At 32.1% G+C, this 20,315-nt stretch overlaps 3 protein-coding genes across 4 annotated transcripts; all 3 read left to right on the top strand.

Annotated features, from left to right (window-relative positions):
- The first annotated feature begins 422 nt into the window (after positions 1-422).
- LOC11440453 (IAA-amino acid hydrolase ILR1-like 5) lies at positions 423-6,110 on the top strand. 2 transcript variants are annotated; one of them, XM_039831693.1, is made up of 6 exons: positions 423-499; positions 717-1,144; positions 1,417-1,542; positions 2,474-2,788; positions 3,578-3,706; positions 5,681-6,110. In XM_039831693.1, exons 2-6 carry the CDS (start codon positions 821-823, stop codon positions 6,047-6,049), a joined length of 1,263 nt encoding a protein of 420 aa, XP_039687627.1. In that variant the 5' UTR covers positions 423-499; positions 717-820; the 3' UTR covers positions 6,050-6,110. The 2 variants fall into 2 exon arrangements, with proteins under 2 accessions (XP_039687627.1, XP_003602410.1); XM_003602362.4 differs by lacking the exon at positions 423-499 and having other exon boundaries at positions 511-1,144.
- Positions 6,111-8,958: 2,848 nt separating this feature from the next.
- LOC11418501 (heavy metal-associated isoprenylated plant protein 9) lies at positions 8,959-11,217 on the top strand. Its single transcript, XM_003602361.4, has 6 exons — positions 8,959-9,031; positions 9,548-9,588; positions 9,680-9,845; positions 9,938-10,110; positions 10,200-10,290; positions 10,683-11,217. Exons 2-6 carry the CDS (start codon positions 9,571-9,573, stop codon positions 11,087-11,089), a joined length of 855 nt encoding a protein of 284 aa, XP_003602409.1. The 5' UTR covers positions 8,959-9,031; positions 9,548-9,570; the 3' UTR covers positions 11,090-11,217.
- A 4,974-nt stretch (positions 11,218-16,191) lies between these two features.
- LOC11437943 (sugar carrier protein C) lies at positions 16,192-18,360 on the top strand. The gene is made up of 4 exons (XM_003602360.4): positions 16,192-16,321; positions 16,444-16,769; positions 17,067-17,696; positions 17,908-18,360. Exons 1-4 carry the CDS (start codon positions 16,192-16,194, stop codon positions 18,358-18,360), a joined length of 1,539 nt encoding a protein of 512 aa, XP_003602408.2.
- Positions 18,361-20,315: the final 1,955 nt, after the last annotated feature.

Here is a 20,315-nt window from a genome sequence, read left to right as displayed (position 1 = left end):
CAAAATCTAAGCTTTGGTAACATCTTCTGTTTTAATATCCTTTTTAGTAGGACCTACCATGTCCATGGTGGAACACTCTCAACGAAAGGACCATTGATAGAGAAAACGAGTTTGGGTTTACTCCATTTATGTACTTTCCATTTACCGTCAATTATGATAGAGATATACATAAGTGATAGATTAATCAAACCCATATTAGTAAGTGGACTACATTAATGGTAAATAAATGAAGAGAACCTAAGAGAAAACATATCTTTCTCTTTGACGGTAGGTCCCCCCCCAACAAATTAGTTGTTTTTTCTTCTTAGTTCTTACATCTAGCTTTCTTTTTTTAACATATCTTACCATAAAAACTAACGAAAAATACAAATGAACAAAAGAAAAAAGAACAATGCACCGAACCAAAATAACCACTCCTTAAAATAAAACAACTAATTTTTTGTTAATCGAAAATAACTTAACCTTTGTGTGTGTAACCTTTGACAAGTTCCTTTCTTTTGTAAGTGTGACTAAATATTTTTGCTCAAATTATTTGTCGATTGTGTTCAAGTATAATTTCTGATAGCTTTCTATACCTAAATATTAGGGAGATTTACGTCTCGCTAATATAATTTTTTTTTAATTCCATAGAAGAAAAAACATAAGAACCCATCTTTGTAGCTCAGCGTCAATGTCGATATTGTTAGCCCGAAAACATTACCTGATTTCAATTTCAGGAACTTGAAGTTGTGCTTGCCACTTCAGGAACAAGGGTCAACGAGTGGCTTGGAAGTTAAAAGAGACAATCAATAATTTGGGACAGAGAAAGAGACAACATTTGATGGCAGCCATTCATGTAGTTATTGTGTTTCTGTTATGCACTTCCCTCTGTACCGTGGTGAAGTGTGATGCTTATGCTCAAGAGATTCTGAGTTCAGCCCAGAAGGAAAAAGATTGGTTGGTTTCAGTGAGAAGAGAGATTCATCAACACCCAGAATTGGCTTTCCAAGAACACAACACAAGTGCTCTTATCCGCAGTGAACTTGACAAACTTGGTATACCTTATACATATCCAGTTGCTAAAACTGGTATTGTTGCTCAAATTGGTTCTGGTTCTTCTCCCATCATCGCTATTCGTGCTGATATCGATGGACTCCCTTTGCAGGTTACCCCTTTTTAGCTCCTTAAGTGTGTGTTTGGTAGTGATAAATGATTTTGAATGAATTGATTATGTAAAATTAATTTCTGCTATGAGTGAGTTGTACATAAATTTAAGGCTAAAAAACAATTGTAGAGGCAAAAGCTCTGAATGCTAGTTACCTTAGAATCAATTCTAGTTATTGAACCAAACATACACTGTTCTTATGCTCCTTGAGGAGAATATTGTTTTTCAAATAAGGTAATATTTTTTATCTGATGTTGGTGATGCTTGGTTAGGAACTTGTTGAGTGGGAATACAAGAGCAAAATTGATGGCAGAATGCATGCTTGTGGACATGATGCTCATGCTACTATGCTATTAGGGGCTGCAAAGTTGCTCAATCAGCGCAAAGATAAGCTTAAGGTTCTTTTCAAATTGTCTGTTTCTGTATTCTTATCATTTAGTTTTATCACTAGACTTCCTCTTAAGGACTTTCGTATTCTCTACTTTTTTCGTTTTCTACATCTTATTGATCAATAACCTTCTTCGTGTGTTTTCTTGAATAATGTCACAAAGCTAAAAAGACATTAAAAGAAAAATCCCCGTTCTACTCTCCAAAGTTACATAATTGGTTTTCTTCTAATTAGGTAACTATTTGTCTGATCATCCCTAATGAACTTACTCAATATGGTGCCTTGGTGTTCATGTTAAATGCTTGATGAAATGGGCTGTGAAATACTTTAGACAAATTAACTTCTAATTCCTCAGAGTCCTGTCTTTCGAGTATAATTCTTCGTTAAGGTTACTTTTATGTACTGAATTTTGGGTTCGGACCTAAATATTTGTATCTCAGCTTTGCTAGGTAACTAGTAACTACTAAACCTTCCACAATCACACTGAATCTGGAAGAATTAATAGATTATCTAGGCTTTGAACTCTCTACTTCACAACTTTGGACTACCATGACATGCTAATTACCTGTTATATTACCTGATCATAAGTTCATCATATAAGTTAGTAATACTTGAACTGCATCCATAATAAAAAGTTTAGCTAAAGTATAAGTTTGCGTAAAATCTAAAATGTATTAACTAACAGTGTCCCAACTAGATCAAACTTACTAAATGTTGAGCTCTTTGATCCATTAGGATAGATAAAATAAATCAACTAAACAATATCGATATTAGCTATTGAGTTGTTTTTAACTAGTGTCAGAAGCACAGGTTTTGACATACGTAATTAGATGGCTTCTTCTGTTAGTGTGTTTGATGTTCTGACTCTAACACATAAGTACTCAAAAGTCAAATACGTTGTTTGAAGACTGTTTCCCTACTCTTTGGTATTAATATTAAAGGGAACTGTGAGACTTCTTTTCCAACCTGCTGAGGAGGGAGCTAGAGGTGCCTCACAAATGATAAAAGACGGAGTTCTTCAAGATGTTGAAGCAATTTTTGCTGTTCATATTGATGCTACAACATCTACTGGAGCTATAGCATCGATTCCAGGGCCTTTTACAGCTGCTGGATGCATCTTTGAGGCAAAAATTGAAGGCGTAGGTGGTCATGCTGCATTCCCCCACCAGACTGTAGATCCACTGCTGGCTACATCATTGGCAATATTGGCACTGCAACAACTTGTCTCAAGAGAAATCGATCCTCTTCATAGTCAGGTATGTGCTACTCTTACTTTCACAACAAGATATATCCATGGCTTTTAGTTGCAACAAATTTGAACGAGAAACTTCCCCAAACTTGTGGATATGTTATAGTGCATAAACTTTTGTTCTATGGCTTGGCTTCTTTCTTTGGAACTGGTTGTTTTATATAGCTAGAAGTCTGGGTGAATTTCTCTTCTTTTTTGAATATAAACTTATTTACTCTGTTAAATATCATGCTTAGGACTGCTGATGTGTGTGTTGTCTGTTTTTATTTTAGTAACTGCTGTACAGTTTTTATTAATTAATTGTGTTGTATTGTGGTAGTTATTGGAAGTTTTAGTATTGTTAAACTATGTAAAAGAGGTGTGTATGTTCAGTTTGAATTATTAGACCAATTATATGAATGAAAGCAGTTATTTCTCCTTTTTCTTGTTCATTTTCTGCAACTGTTTTCTTGTTCAATTAACAACATACTCAATGATTCTAGAATAATGTTTATTGTTACGAGACGGGGCTGATAAGAAATGGGAGAATAGTATGTGGCAACACACAACACTTTATAAATAATAACCCCAACTTTCTCATGTATGCTAGAATTTGATTGGTTAAATATCATACTTTAATGCATTCTTCTATTTTGTAATGAAACCCTTGGTAAGAAACACCAGCGTAGTTATGTCTAGGCTTATGCTATTTCATTTCTATAAGCTTTGGACTTTTGCTTTAACTATGCCAAAAAGAGTTAGTATAACTTCAATTATGAAGTCAAGATAACAACTGACCATCATATATTGGCCACAGGTACTGTCTGTTACTTATATCAAAGGAGGAGATGCATTAAACGTGATCCCATCATATGTAAAATTTGGAGGTACTCTAAGGAGCCAGACAACGGAAGGCATGTACCATTTCAGACAGCGACTAAAAGAGGTATGGCGCTGACCAGTTTAGATATCATTTATATAAATGAAACTCTTTTACTAGTTTTTTAAAAGCTTTCCATATCTTCCACTTGCAACATATCTATGGTTCATTAAATGCATAGCAGGAGCGCATTTCTTTGTTGTAAATAAAAAATACATAAAGGAATTTGATAATGAATCTGAAATCACATAAGTGATAGTGTTGAGCTGTAGGTTGTTATAACTCTCTTGTTACAATACTCATTTTTGGCAATCTGTTTAGTTTAATTTTCTCCAAAATATATTCTCTTTTCCTCCCTTAATTTGAAAATTAAGGTGAAACTGTTAGCTTTTGTTGTAGGTCATGTTCCAATATTTTCTCTCTGCCATTATTTTTTCAGCTGTGAAGATTCAATTGAGTAGACTGCATGTCTATCTGTACTTGAATTGTTGATTCAAAAAGTGCATATCCCATTAATCTTTTCTAGGTTTTATACTATTGTTCTGGGCCTGTTTGGGTTTATCTTATAGCTTAACTAATAGCATAAGCACTCGTGAGGCTGTTTCAGAAAGCTCGTGGAAGCAGCTTATTTATTGTTAACAAAACAGATACAAAATCAAGAAAGAGAAAATGAGAATAACAACGGAGGCTAGGGTTTCATACAATATCAATGGCTTAACATTACAAAAGGTTATAAGAGAATATATAATAAAACCTAATGAACTTTAACTTACTAATATAAAAGTCCAATAACTCAAGCCCAATCCTTTATTATCTAACATCTACCCTCAAACTCACAATGAGTCAACAAAAGCATTGTGAGTTTTTCAAACAAAATATGAAAAACATACTAAATAGTATAAAGTTCTAACACTAACCCTCAAACTGAAGCTTACTAAGCTTTAAACTAGTTATAGATTAATCCAGAAAAATAAACCAAATCAGGTGTCAGCAAAACCAATGGAGAGCAACCAAAGTGTAGAGAGAAGCAGTCATACATAAAAACCAATATAGGAGTAACCAAAGAATCATTAAAAGTGGGAGAAGTGCAATCAGAAGAATCAAAAGGGGGGGTGGGGGAAATGCAATCAATCAGAAGAACCGAAAGCGGAGAGAAGTGCAATGCAATCTGAATAATCAAAAGGGGGGAGAAGTGCAATCAATCAGAAGAACCAAAAGAGGGAGAAGTAAGTGAAATGCAATCAATCAGAAGAATCAAAAGGGGAAGAAGTGCAATCAATCAGAAGAATCAAAAGGGGAGAAGAAACCAAATTGTGAGCACACGCTCACCAAACAACCAAAGTGTGAGAACTCGACTCACCAAACAACCAAATTAAAGAATCAAAAAGGGAGAAGAATATATAATATCAATGGCTTAACATTACAAAGGTTATAAGAGAATATATAATAAAACCTAATGAACTTTAATTTACTAATATAAAAGTCACTAACTCAAGTCCAATACTTTATTATCTAACAATTATGACATGTCCATAAGCTGTTTTTCAGCTAATTTCATAACCTCTCCAGGTTCGCTTATGAAAACATCTTACAACTTATATAAAAACAACTTGACTTTTCCAACTGTACTTGAATTGTTTATTCAAAAAGTGCATATCCCATTAATCTTTTCTAGGTTTTATACTATTGTTCTAGGCCTGTTTGGGTTTAGCTTAGAGCTTAACTACTAGCATAAGCACTTGTGAGACTGTTTCAGAAAGCTTATGGAAATAGCTTATTATGACATGTCCATAAGCTGTTTTTCAGCTAATTTCATAATCTCTTTTCAGCTAATTTCATAATCTCTCCAGGTTCGCTTATGAAAACATCTTACAACTTATATAAAAAGAATTTTACTTTATTTTACTTTTTATTATAGAAATAGCTAATATACAAACCCTTATCTGTTAAGTGTTCATGTTATAAGCGCTTAATTAAGTTGTTTATCCATACAAAACCTATAAATCTTGTTTAGCTTATATTGTTAGATAATATTTGTAGATAATTGAAGGACAGGCAAGTGTGCACAGATGTAATGCATATGTTGATTTCAAAGAAGAGGCCTTCACGCCATATCCTGCTGTTGTCAATGACAAAGATTTACATCTGCATGTTGAGAGAGTTGGCCGGCTTATGCTTGGTCCAGACAATGTCCATGAAGCCAAGAAGGCGATGGTAGGCGAAGACTTTGCATTTTATCAAGAAGTAATTCCTGGAGTTTTGTTTTCCATTGGAATCAGAAATAAGAAAGTAGGATCAATTCATTCCCCACACTCCCCATTTTTCTTTCTTGATGAGGAAGCTCTTTCAATTGGAGCAGCTCTGCACACTGCTGTTGCTGAATTGTATCTAAATGAGCACAGTATTTAGTAAAACTCCTTTTGTTATTACTGATGTATCATGTATGTACTTAAGATTCTGTATATTCGAAGAAAATGTAAAATTGAAACGAGTTATTTATATTATTTATAAAAATTAATCTCAATATATATTTATTATATCGTTTGTTTACACATTTTTTTAATAATAAATGTTAGTAGTCAATTGTTAGATTAATATTTACTCTTTCGTTTAAGTTTGAACTCATGACCTCCAACTCCTTATCCCTTAGCTCAAACCAGCTGAGCTACCCAACCTTTTTTTTACACAATTTAATTCTTTTGTTAGTGATGGTAGACAAAAACTATGACATGGATTTGTGGTTTACTTATTCTGCAAGAGTAGTTGAAATGACACTAATGGTTAAAAAGGTAGTTCAATATTATTGCAGATTTTGCTTTAAACACTGATGTACATTTTACATGGTGCACACTACAAAAAGGAAAAGGAAAATTCAAGAATATTGCATGGTTTACATATATCGACAGAATTGAAAGTGTCCTTCAGCCAGATCCTGTTTCTTTACTTTATGAATAATTATTTTGCTTAACTTTCTAACTGAAAATAACAGAGTGGATGGGCACATGGAATCTGGTGGTTGTTTCCCAAGTTTAGTATGTGTCACCAATACCATAAAGCAACGACCACATGACACTGATGAGCAAATAACTATAAGCCAAGAGTTCCAACAATAATCATATAATTCATCATGTAAACAGGCACATTTTGTACTAGGAAATGATAATATATGGTTGAGTATAATTGCATTCCTAATGCAACCGTCCAAATTTTCTTGACCAACCAAGCTAACAAAAGAAGGGACCACACATACATTAGGATCTCTTGTTTCAAAAAAAAAAAAAATACATTAGGATCTCTTAATAGTTAAACTTTTCCACGTGAAAAGCAACCCCATTTTACCTACATGATCAAATTCTACGTACAGCCCCACATTTTACATGGGGATTGTTGGTACAGAATGATGAGTCATCTCTACGTGTTACCACATATGCCTAGTAACTGGGACGCTTTTTTTAGCACTGTTCCAAAAAATAAATAAAAATGCATGCATGCTTATTAATCATTAAGTCAATATTCTTTTCAAAACTGTTGAGAACAATGCAGTAGTAGTCAAGAAGGGATCAAATTAAAGGGCCTAGTTTAGCTTTGAAGTTGAAGAAATTTACCTAACCAATCCATCCCATTAGTTAGCATACAAACCCCATTTGTTTTAGATTTTAAAAAAAAAAATATATATATCGATTTTTAATTTTGTTCGTGTGTAAGTTTCTTTTTAAAAATGATTTTTATGTTGGAGTTGTTTTGATCAGTTTTTAAAGAAAGATAGTTTTAATACAAAAGTGGGAAAAACATAATTTATGGTGTCTGTTTTTTCAACCATATTAATTAAAAACTATTATGACAGACATAATTTTTCAACTCAAATGCTTTTTTAACCATAATTTATATTTTTCTTAGAAATCTTTAAAATTTCTCTAATTTATTTATATCAAAATCACTTTTATTTAAGGCCGTGTTTGATAACACAAAAAAGCTAGCTTATAGCTTGTTGGACTAGCTTATAAGCTTGTTGGATGAAAACGTGATGTGTTTGGTAACAAGTTTTTCTCACGAGCTCATAGCTTTTATTAAGAAGCTATTTCAAGTAGCTTTTTAGCTTATAGCTGATAGCTTTTCACATTTTCTTCCATTTATATCCTTTAATATTATTTTTTATTGAAAAAAACTATCCACGATGAAGAAAAAACTTCCCACGTTATCTTAATGTTTTTTTACGGTTGCCTTATAAATTGCTTTCTATTTGAATTTTTATTTATTGTTTGGATGGAAATATGGTTCTTAGGTTATTTTATTTTTTATTTTTTATACGGTCTCATGTTGCTTTCTATTTATTTTTTATACGGTCTTATGTTGCTTTATCGTAGAAACTACCAGATAGAATATAAAAGTCACAAACAATTATAACAGTCCATGTGGAAATCAACTTTTACACGTAAAATGCAAGTGATTCCCATTCTCACTAATTCGTGTGGGAAGAGAATATGCTTAATCACTTGAACTCATTTTAAGAAATCACGATATATATGTGATCACTGATCACATATGCTGGCTCATTAGATTTGTTAACTACTCCTTCTTAATTTAAACTTATGACTAAGACAAAGGAAAATTGTGGGAGTCCCTCACTCTCACTCTAAAAAGCTTTTATGTATCCATTGTAGTCGGAGTGGCTATAACGGCGAACTTAACCATTGAAAAAATTAAAAGGTCTAGATCTCGAGATTTTATTTTAACGTCGAATTGTTTAATCTCTTTTCTACTTTTAAATTTATTTGACGGTAGAGAATTCAGAGCCATTGACGTGATAGGAATGATGTCGCTAATTTGATTATTTTTTAAGAATGTGATATACAATGCACATACTAATAGAGAGAATCTTAATGCTACACAATTATAGAGTAGTAGACATTCCTTGGCAGAAAAGAAATCTAGCTAGATGGTGTTTTTCCAATTGTTTAACGGTTAAAATAATTCTGTAAATACATACATAAGTTTAGAAATAAAATGGACAATAAAATTGATATAATTCAGACTCAAATAGTTGTCCACATCAAAGATACCATACCTTGTATATTTTTGTTGGACAAGGATCAAAGATCCCATACCTAGGAATTATAATGTAATCCACAAAACTACATATTTGTCCAGGTTGTCCTAATAAGCTAATACACTTTACACACATGCCATGCATATATGACACAATGACACCTCACCACCTTGTCATGAAAAATCTACCCCGTCGGTGGATAATGACACTATCATCATTTTCAAAGCTTTCTTTTTCTCCTTCTTTGTCTATAAATCTAAAAACCATGCTCCAATTGTTTCCCTCCTTTCTACCATCAACCTTGAAGTTTGAAAAGAATTCATAAAGATATACTTAAACTACTAGTAAGAGGTTATTCGTGACACTACATGTGCATATATTGGAATTTGGAACTTAGTTTTATATTTTACTCTAATTATAAAACCCTTTTGAAAAAATAATTTGTCCCTTTTTACAAGACCTCTTTAGTATTTTCAAGTACATTAATTATTTCTTTACTAACATACCCTTATTTATTTTGCACCTCTTTCTTCAATCAACAATAAATATTATGTTGAAAACATAAATTAATCCTCTCTCTTAAGGATAAAATTGTAAAAACAATAGTAATTATATACAAATTTAATACTATAATCAACTTTCTTAATCTCTGTAATTTTGACAAAAGGCTCTTATATTTAAGGACGGAGGTAGTAATTTCTAATCACCCACCGGCCACCACACACATCTATAAAACTCTTACACTTTCCTTATGACATAACTGCCTTCTCTATATACTAGTAGTTAACTAACTCTCTATATACTTTTCTCTTCAAATAGTTCATAATACTAATTTGGTTTCTTATTGTCTGTTCACATAGCAAATTGTCTGTTCACATAGCAAATGGGTGAAGTAAAACAGGTGAGCCTTAATTTTTTGGCATTCTACTTTCTTTTTCTTATAGATGTAGTGCAGACTAGTTTTTATGATTCTTCTTTTTTGAATTGGATAGGAACCACCTAAGGAAGAGTCCAAGCCAGAGGAAACTCCGGTGGAGGAGAAGAAAGAAGAACAATCAGAGGAAAAGCCTAAACCACCATCTCCATGTGTGTTGTTTGTAGACTTGCATTGTGTGGGATGTGCCAAAAAAATTGAGAAATATATTATAAAAATTAGAGGTATTTTTTTATAATTTATCTAGTTGATTTTGATTAATTAATGCACAAGTCATGCATGATCACTAATTTTTCATTTTTGTTTATCTTAACAGGAGTTGAGGGAGTGGTGATTGATATGGCTAAAAATGAAGTGGTCATAAAGGGAATAGTGGATCCTCAAGGAATCTGCAATATTATAACAAAGAAAACAAAGAGAATGGCCAAAGTTATATCTCCATTGCCAGAAGCAGAAGGAGAGCCTATACCAGAAGTTGTTAACTCTCAGGTATCTCTAGATTTTCTTTTCTAATTCAAAAACCAAAGCTGAATTATATCTAATCCAGATATTTAATATATAATTGGTTTCTGTTCCAGGTTAGTGAACCAGTTACTGTTGAACTTAACGTGAACATGCACTGTGAGGCTTGTGCTGAGCAGCTCAAGGGGAAGATACTCAAAATGAAAGGTACAACTTAATTATCTCCATATTTAGCTCAATTAATCTATCTCCGTAGAATTAATTTTCACCAAATGTGCTAAAATTGGAAGAAAAAAATGATTTCTTAATGATCAAGTTATGTGGTTCCATTATAGTTTTGTGATTCTGATCTCAAAATTGCAGTAGTGATGCCGTTGTAGAGACCTCAAAATTATTTATATTGAGGCCGCAATTGCATTGCAGTTGCGGACAATAATTTAATAACAAATACAACTAAAAAGGCTACATATAATTTAAAAACTATTCATACAATTTCACCTAACCATTTTCCAATACTGTTTCCATAAACATGCTAATTAACCAAGCATGCTTTATACATGAATGTTAGTCTTGCATATGATGTGAATGTGATAATGTAGGAGTACAAACAGTAGAGACTGAGCATAGCACAGGAAAGGTTATTGTGACGGGGACCATGGACGGCAACAAGTTAGTGGATTTTGTTTATAGACGAACTAAAAAGCAAGCCAAAATAGTTCCACAACCAGAACCTGAACCAGCACCAGAAAGTAAAGAAGGAGAGAAACCAGCAGAAGAAGAGGCTAAACCAGAAGAAAAGAAACAAGAGGGTGGTGAAGATAATAAGAATGAGAGTAAAGAAGAGAAGGATGGGGAAGAGATTAATGGAGTTCATGATGAGGAAGATATGATGAAGAGGATGATGTACTATAACTATTATAATCAGCCACTCTATGTTGTTGAACGAATGCCACCACCACCTCAACTCTTTAGTGATGAAAATCCCAATGCATGTTGCATTTCATAAAATTCATCACATTCACATCATATCAAACTAGTTATTTGATGATATATCGTTCAGCCTTTTTATGTATGTACGATATATTACTACATATTAAAATATTCTATTGTATACATAGAAATGTGTATCCTCAACGTTTTTTTCTTTCTATTTAGTTTGGACTTGGTTAATGGATGAATTTGATGTTCAAATTTCGAACATAATTTTTACGGTAGTAGACTATACATAGTCTACAGATTGATGATTATTGTTCCGGACTGGACCATGTTCAATCCTTAGCGCACGGACTCTACTATAGAGCCACACATTAAGTTGCATTGCCAACACACTCTAGGGTATCAACCAATCAATGTCTGACCAGGCACTTATCCGTAAATCACGCTGATCTCTCAATGGTCTCTACGAAATTTACGCTACATTAATTATCCTAAAACTTCAACAGGAGAAAGTTACAATTTCTATCGTATTAAACTTCTCACTCATCTCACTCAAAAACTGACTTGAGCATTTAGGTGTCTGCCAATGCGGTACCCATGCGGAAGAGCTCATCCACTGTCCTCCACCGCATCTCATCAACTCTGACCATCGATCTTGTTCCACATCATATAAGTTATTATGTATATGACATGAGTTACATATTAAAAAGAGCAGAAAAACAAATAAGTGAAGGGAGATAAAAAATAAAAAAAAAGGCTAGTTGATTATCATAGAGTAGTACATTCCTTGCACAGAATCAGGGGGTGGGTCTGAGTTTCACATGGTAGTGTGGGGTCAACAGAATGAAGTCTGAATCATGTTATGTAGGCTAATAAGAAGTCATGGTGACAGTGTGACACGCCAAATCCACCTCATCAGATTGGAACCCCCATCTTATAATGTTTAGAGATCATGTTGGCCATGAGAACGGCTATTGTTTATACTTGTACTATGGAATATTTTGTAGATCTTGTCATTGATTTGGCTAGTTTAATTTCCCTCCTTGATTCTCATAAATGGGAATGAGGGAACACATTAAAATCTTAAATGATATTCACACCTTTTTTTTCTTCTAGAAAAAAAAAATAGTTATAGCACAACCAAAATGATGGTGCATTGGAACATTTCCCATCCATCTATTGAAATTTGTGCAAATAATCAAAATAGTTAGATGCAAATTAAAGATATGTATAATACTTAAATGATATTGTGGTTGGTGATATTGATTACCTTATAGATAAATATAAAACTTTCACAAGACAATAGTGTTAACAAACCAAAATTCAAATCTTAACAACAACAAAAAAAATCTTCCGAATATCGGTAATAATTCGAGATCCACCTTCAGAAAACCGACTATAAGTGATATTTGAGATGACCAATTGTGCCACATATTGACTAGACCTTTGAGAGGTTGAGAGGAATAGAGGATCGTGAAATCAGTTGTGATAGTCGCTTTAAGCTTCTTACTAGAGTCCTTCCCAAACAATTCAACAAACCTATAGGGTGCAAACTTGAAGCAAAAAAAGAAATACAAAACACAAAAATCAAGCATAACAAGGAAAACAATAAAACACCAACGAAAGCATTAGAGCTCAAACTCGGCGTTGTTGGAGTAGTCAGAACACAGTGTTACCATGGTGGCTTTCAAGGGGGACGTTCAGATGACTTTTTAGTTTCAATGGTTGAGATTACATCAATATAACATAAGATATAAAGGTGGTGGATGCAGTCGCGGACGAACCTTCGGAGAAGCCTTGAACGAGACACCGAGAAACCCGAACCAAAGCAGAGAACGATAAATCACTCACATAAACCCGAACCAAAGTAATTAGGGGTGGTCCAAAAAAATGCTCCCATGTTTTAAGCATCAATTTGTATTAGAGGCAATCTAGAAATCTCTCCCCTTTCTCTCTTTTTTCAATATATACCGCCTCATTCATTTACCTCGGATTTCTGCAATCTAGAAATCTCTCCCCTTTCTCTCTTTTTTCTAGCCCTTTCATTTCAAGGGTCCATAATATCCATATTTGAGTGTGCAATTTTCGAACAATTTTCATTTCAAGATAGTGTTATCTTGTTTGTGACTTAACCTGACAATCTTTATAAGGTATTTTCGAATTTCAAAACAACGGTGCATGAAGAGAGCAATTTAATAAGTATATAACGAGTGAATGTCCCTTACTATGTTAGGGTGTCCCAATTTATTTTGTTTTTTTTTTTAAGGAAAGGGTGTACCAATTTGTTTCTCTACTTGCATAAAATGTTAAGTTAGCCTTCCACTTTAGAGAAAGTTAGTCAAGTTAATAATATCTGCATCTTATATTCATCAATCGTAACTCATTCTAAGTATATAATTTCAAGGACTAAATATATAACTTCAAGAATCAACTTGATACTCCATGTGTAAAGACATAGATCATTTCCCTAATGAATATCAAATTTTGTCAATCTAATAATCAAAACCATAGTAATTGAATAAATTAAGTTCCAAATATTAAAAGATTTAAACTATTTGATATTTAATTTTTAATAAAAAAACTATTTAATACTAACGTTCAGACGTGTGCTTGCTTTTTTTATATGAAATTTTGATTTTTATTAAAATTATATGTAGATATTTGTTACTTTTAAATAGTAACAAACTATGTTTATATTTTTACTAACAATATAACAAATATAATAAAGTTTATATTTTTTCCCTAAAAAAATATAAAGTATATTTTTCTCAATAACACCAACAATAAAACATTTTTCTCAATAACACCAATAATAAAACATTCTTAAAGCAAATGTGTTTAACGGTATAACTGGAATGATGAAAAATTCAGCCCATAAAAATCATTCCCTTTATTTTATTTTTTTAAGGACAATCATTCCCTTTATATATAGTTATAGATATATATGTTTGTTAATTTTTTTTTTGAAAGAATATGTTTGTTACTTTTAACTAGTAACAAATTATGTTTTTGTAGGGAGTAACAAACTATGTTTATCTTTTACCAATAATATAATAAAAAATTATGTTTGTAAAAAAAAAAAACAAATTTATTAAAAAATTCATATATTTTTCAATAACATCAACAATATAGCACTTTTAGAGGCAAATTTGTTTAAGCGTGAAAAATGAATAATGAAAAATTCAACCCATAAAAATCATGTATATATTCCATCAAATGAAATATAAAGAATGAAATAGAATAATTTTGGCATATGACAATAATTAGCAAAATAAAAATATAGTAATACAAATATAAAATTACGTAACCATAAATATCCAATTTATATAATATTTAGTTGGGATGATCATTATGAAACCATATGATACAATTAAATGATTAAATTGGAAAAAAAGAATTATTTGTAAATTTTTGTGTAGAGTTCAATATGCATGTTTCTATTTTTATCCATTTGTTTCTAATGTGCATGTGTTTCATCAAGAACAAGATTTATTCGTAAATTTTTGGCAGAGTTCAATATGCATGTTTCTATTTTTAATCAACATTTTATCAATTTGTTTCTAATATCCGTGTGTTTTGTCAAGAACAAGAACTATTTGTAAATTTTTGGTAGAGTTCAATATGCATGTTTCTATTTTTAATAATCAACATTTTATCAATTTGTTTCTTATGTGCGTGTGTTTGTCAAGAACAAGACTATAGTGTGTGTGTGTGAGAAGCATGAAACAAATTATTAGGAAGGAAAAAAAAATGAGAAGCTTAAAACAAATCTCAAACAAATAAAAGAAACCGTAAAAAACAAATAGATTATAGGAAAATTGCTTCAACTGATGGTTTTTTTATTTAAACTGTATGCTGGCATAAGAGTTTTAAACTAAGTTTGAGTTCAAATCTAAGACCTTAATTAAACTAGAAGATGCTTGTATCTAAGCTTTATTTAGCATTCAATTATTGCTTGAAATTATGTTTTCAATTAAAGATTACTTTATTTTTTTAATCAAAGATAAAGATGAAACAAATTGTTATGTTCAAAAACATAAAGATTACCCAAAAAAACACTTTGAAACAAAACAAATCAAAATAATTGATTAATTTCAAATTTGAAAAACTACACCCTAATTCACCGAACTAGACTATTTTATGGATAAGATAAGTTTCACCCTTTTTTATAGGTAAACAGTTCAAATTATCATTTGTAACAAATATTAGCGATAGCTATGGATACGAAATTATTATTTTATAAAAAGATAGACAGGTTTGTTTAAATAAAATAAAAAAATATAACAAACTGAAATATTATATAATAGTGGACTCAGCTCAAACCTTCACTTGTTTCATCGTAGTTTTGTTTATGCGCATGCTCTTTCTCTCTGGTACGTAAAACATTCCTATTTTCCTTTTTGCTATGCAATTTACATCAATTTTTACCTTTTCCTTTGCATGATTTACTTGCTTTTGTTTTTTCTTTATGATGTTAATTTACTTTCTTTCACAAATCTGATCAAACAGTGCCATGAATTTCAAGGCCAAAGAGTTACTATACCACAACATTATTAAATTCTGCATGCACCACATATTTGATTTTAAACCATGTTGAAAACGTCACCAATCACCACACAACACTATCTGTCTATTTTTAACCATCCATAACTTTCATAAAATCTGATTTCTTGTCACTTTTAGTTTATGGAAGTTTTGGTAAATTTGTTTCGAAGTTCGTTTGGATTGAGTCTGTTTTATGAACATTTATTGTTGAGCATGGAATACATATATATATAATTATTAAAAAGAAATAACTCTCTTGACCAAAAAAAAATAAAATTCTTTTTAACTTGAAGGTACGTAGCTTTGTTTAAAGGAACATACGTAAATACAAATTAAGAAAAGGTTTTGGTTTATTTCAATATTCTAAAAAATTAGGATTAGGTATATTTGTATTAAGAAATGTCTTTATGTCTATCTAAGAATATATGTTATTATTTTAAACTTTTGATAGAAATATGGATGAGCATCTATATTAACTCAAGTTGTTTATTTTGTCGATAAATAAAAACTTAGCTGTTTATATAATAAAAATACCTGACAGCATATATCTAAACTCTTTTTAAGTTTTATTTATCTATTTTTTGTTTTCTAAACTCTTAACTTTTTTTGTGATTTGAAAGAAACACAATGGCTGGAGGTTACATAGCACAAGGCTCTGGAAAAGAATATCCAGGAAAATTCACCATTAGGGTGTTCATCATTTGCATGACTGCAGCATGTGGAGGCTTAATCTTTGGTTATGATCTTGGCATTTCAGGTACAATATTCTAATTTATTTTCTTCTTTTTTCCATTTAAGTGTTTGACAAAATATGTCTCAAGAATTGTTCATGTGACAATAATTTTCTGATTAATGACATGATAATGAATTAATGTATAGGTGGAGTTACGGCAATGGATCCATTCTTAATGAAGTTCTTTCCAGATGTTTATGCTAAGCAGCTAAACATTAAGCCTGCAGATAATCAATACTGCAAATTCGACAGTCAGACACTAACTCTGTTTACATCCTCTTTGTATTTGGCCGCTCTTGTGGCTTCTCTTGGAGCATCCACTGTAACTAGAATCTTTGGAAGACGTCTTACCATGCTCTCTGGTGGTGTTCTTTTTCTCGCCGGAGCTGCCATGAATGGATTCGCTGAAAAAGTGTGGATGCTTTATGTTGGCCGCATGTTGCTTGGTTTTGGAATAGGATGTGCTAACCAGGTAAAAATATTATGTGGTTAATTTTTAATGAATAAACACTTAGATTAAAAATAAAACATGGAAAAAAATGCAAGGATACCATAACAGTCTCTGGTTGGGTAAATTAGTCCTCAATTTTATGTTTTTGGTACTACTTTACTGTTTAAAATAAAATATGTCACGAAATTAAGTTGTGTGCGTAAATTGTTAACTACTCTTTTCTTTTTTGACAAATGTTAATTACTCATATTGTTATATATAGTTCAACTGATTTATTATTTAGGTAGTTTACTAATCTTGCATATTTTTTTACAACAGTCCGTGCCAATCTATATGTCTGAAGTTGCTCCCTACAAGTATAGAGGAGCTCTTAACATGATGTTCCAATTGGCAATAACTATAGGCATTTTTGTGGCCAACATCCTCAATTATTTTTTTGCAAAGATGAAGAACGGGGAAGGATGGCGATACAGTTTGGGATGTGCTGGAGTTCCCGCGATAATGATCATTATTGGTGCAATCTTTCTTCCCGATTCGCCAAGTTCATTGATTGAAAGAGGTCTAGATGACAAAGCTAAAAAGGAGTTGATTAAGATTCGGGGAACTTCAGATGTTGATGATGAGTTTAACGATTTACTTGCAGCAAGTCAAGCCTCTAAAGCCATCAAACACCCTTGGTCTATTTTGTTGACGAGGCAGTATAGGCCTCAGCTTACCATGGCCACAGCTATTCCATTCTTCCAGCAACTCACTGGCATGAATGTCATCACATTTTATGCTCCGGTTTTGTTTAAAACTATCGGATTTGGTGCTAATGCTTCCCTTATGTCAGCCATGATCACCGGAGGCTGCAATGCATTAGCAACGTTTGCTTCAATTGCCACTGTTGATAAGTTTGGGAGACGTACTCTATTCTTAGAAGGAGGAGCTCAAATGTTTATTTGTCAGGTACATTGATTAAATAACTCCTTTAATTGTTGTCTAATTTTATTTGTTCATATCAAATTATCATATGAACTTTGAAATTCACAACACACATAATGATTTGCGCTAGCGTCGGTGGTTAAGAAAATAACACATTACAATTCGTATAATTTTTATAGTCTTTAAACAGTACTTATATTGTGTTGCTAATACAAATTTATTAATTTTGGGACAGATCATTGTAGCCGTGGCCATTGCATCTAAATTTGGAGTTGATGGGAATCCTGGTGAGCTGCCAAAGTGGTATGCATTGCTTGTTGTGATAGGCATATGCGTGTATGTGATGGGTTTTGCATGGTCTTGGGGTCCTCTTGGATGGTTGGTGCCAAGTGAAATTTTCCCACTTGAGGTGCGATCAGCAGCTCAAAGTGTCAATGTTTCTGTTAACATGATTTTCACATTTGCCATTGCTCAAGTTTTCACCGCCATGTTGTGCCACATGAAGTTTGGACTATTCATCTTCTTTGCATTTTTTGTTGTGGTTATGAGCTTGTTTATTTACAAGTTTTTGCCGGAGACCAAAGGTGTTCCAATTGAAGAAATGTCTAAAGTGTGGCAAAATCATTCTTATTGGAAGAAGTTTGTGAAACCGACAGACGACCATAACAGTGGCGGTGGACAAGCCTAGTTTTAGCTTCACTAATTAGTTTTTTAAATCATTTTTTATAGTTTAGTTTTTTTTTTATTTAAGTCACTTTTAATAGAAATCTAAATTACACACTTACTTTAGGAGCTCTATTTAATTAGAGCACCTTTTGATATTTTTCGTAGTTTCTCATATGGACTTATTGGAAGTAAAAATATTTATTAAAATTAATAATCGAATTGTTATGTCGTTCCTGTTTTCTCTTCTTGTATTTTCTAATTTTTAATTTGTATAATGCATTCTCTGAATTGTAATTTATTTTAGTTATCGTTTATAAAAGGGTAAGTTAGTAAGTATATTCTCATTTGCTTTTGATAAAATAAAATAAAATAAAAACCAATTATATCTATTTAAAATCAGTTTTAAGTGTATGATAGACTTGTAAACTTCATTTTATTTTGTTATTTAAACCAAATACACGAGAAACAGTGATTTTTTTATGAAACATGAGAAACAATGTTGTACGACATTTTTATTCTTTTATGTTCTGAACATTGTTACTTCTTTTTTCGATGCCAATTTCTTTTGACAAATCAATGTCAATTTTTTTATATTTATTGGCCGATGACATTGTTCTGGCTTTCAAAAAATTAAAAGCAAGAACTTCTTTTTTTAGGTAAAAAGCCATAACTATTATCAATCACCGCACGATATATGTTTTAGCTTAGTGGAAAAATCATGGATTAAATTATTATTAATTTAAATTTAAAAGAAAAGTAGTATGTGATGTTGCGGATCATGTTAAAAGTCTAGCGAAAAAGTTACAGAAAAGCAATTGACTTGTGTTGATAAGACTTACCGAAAAACAAAATTAGCATGGGCCTTTTTTTCTTTAAAAAGAACTAAATGAAAAGGTAGAGTTGAAATTACCACTGAAGGTGAAGAATTTTTGTGGGGAGCTTGTCGGAATTGTTTGCCTATGAGAGTTTAGTTGTAAACAAAAGGTGTTCAGTTCCACGATCAATGAGCGGTGTGTGAAGAATTTGTTGAACACAATGCTCGTCTCTTCTTTGTGTAGCAAAAGTATTCTTTTTTGGTAGTGTACCAGATTATGGAATGCACCGTTGTCCGTTCTCGATCCTGAGGTAGGCTTCAAGTCGAATGTATTTGTTGTTTTGCAACATTTTGATAAGTCGCAGCAGCAAACCCTTTTGAGTATTTGGAATCATAGGAACAATAAGGTAAGAAATAATATCATCAAATAGGCTTAAACAATTTGTGTACGAGCAATTTTTCTCCTTGGTTGAAAGCCCAAATTATGTGTAACCACACTATCGGACAACCTAATATTCACGATGAGTTGCAATGACATAAACGGAGTCTCCCAGGTGCAAATGTAATGTGGATGCTTCATTTTTTCATGCTCTGAACAAAGTTAGACTTTGTACGTGCATTCGAGATGATAAGAGTCGTTTTGTGTTGGCTAAAACATAGTGGTTGGGGAGTCTTTATATTTGTTATCGCACTTACGTGGGCGCGTGACCTTCAATTGGGTATAGCGGACTTTGAGTTCGATTCGAAAACAGTAGTGGACAATCTCTTTGGTAGTAAACATGGTGTTTCTAACTACAATGTAGTGATCATCGATTGTAAACACCTTATAGCTTCTGATTTAGTAGTCTCTGATGTTAGATTTATTTAGAGACAAGCCAACGTAGTCGCCCATAAGGGTGGTTTTATGTCCTCCTAATTTCCACATCCATGTTAAGACTTAATCTCGCATCTCAACTTTTATTATAAATAAAATGCACCAAGTTTTTTGCAAGTAAAAAAAAAAACTAAAAGAAGGCATAAACAATTGTGTTTTTTTATTAAAAAAACAATAAAGTTAAATTGATAAAACTATCCTTCAATTTTAAATGACATAAAATAGTGAAAAGTGGGTTTCGGATCAAAAGCAAGTGGAAGTATGCTTCTTAACTTACTCTTTTATCCAT

Source organism: Medicago truncatula, chromosome 3 (assembly GCF_003473485.1).
Source record: "Medicago truncatula cultivar Jemalong A17 chromosome 3, MtrunA17r5.0-ANR, whole genome shotgun sequence".
In the NCBI taxonomy this organism is placed as follows: Eukaryota; Viridiplantae; Streptophyta; class Magnoliopsida; order Fabales; family Fabaceae; genus Medicago; species Medicago truncatula.
This window is presented reverse-complemented; position numbering and strand designations above follow the sequence as displayed.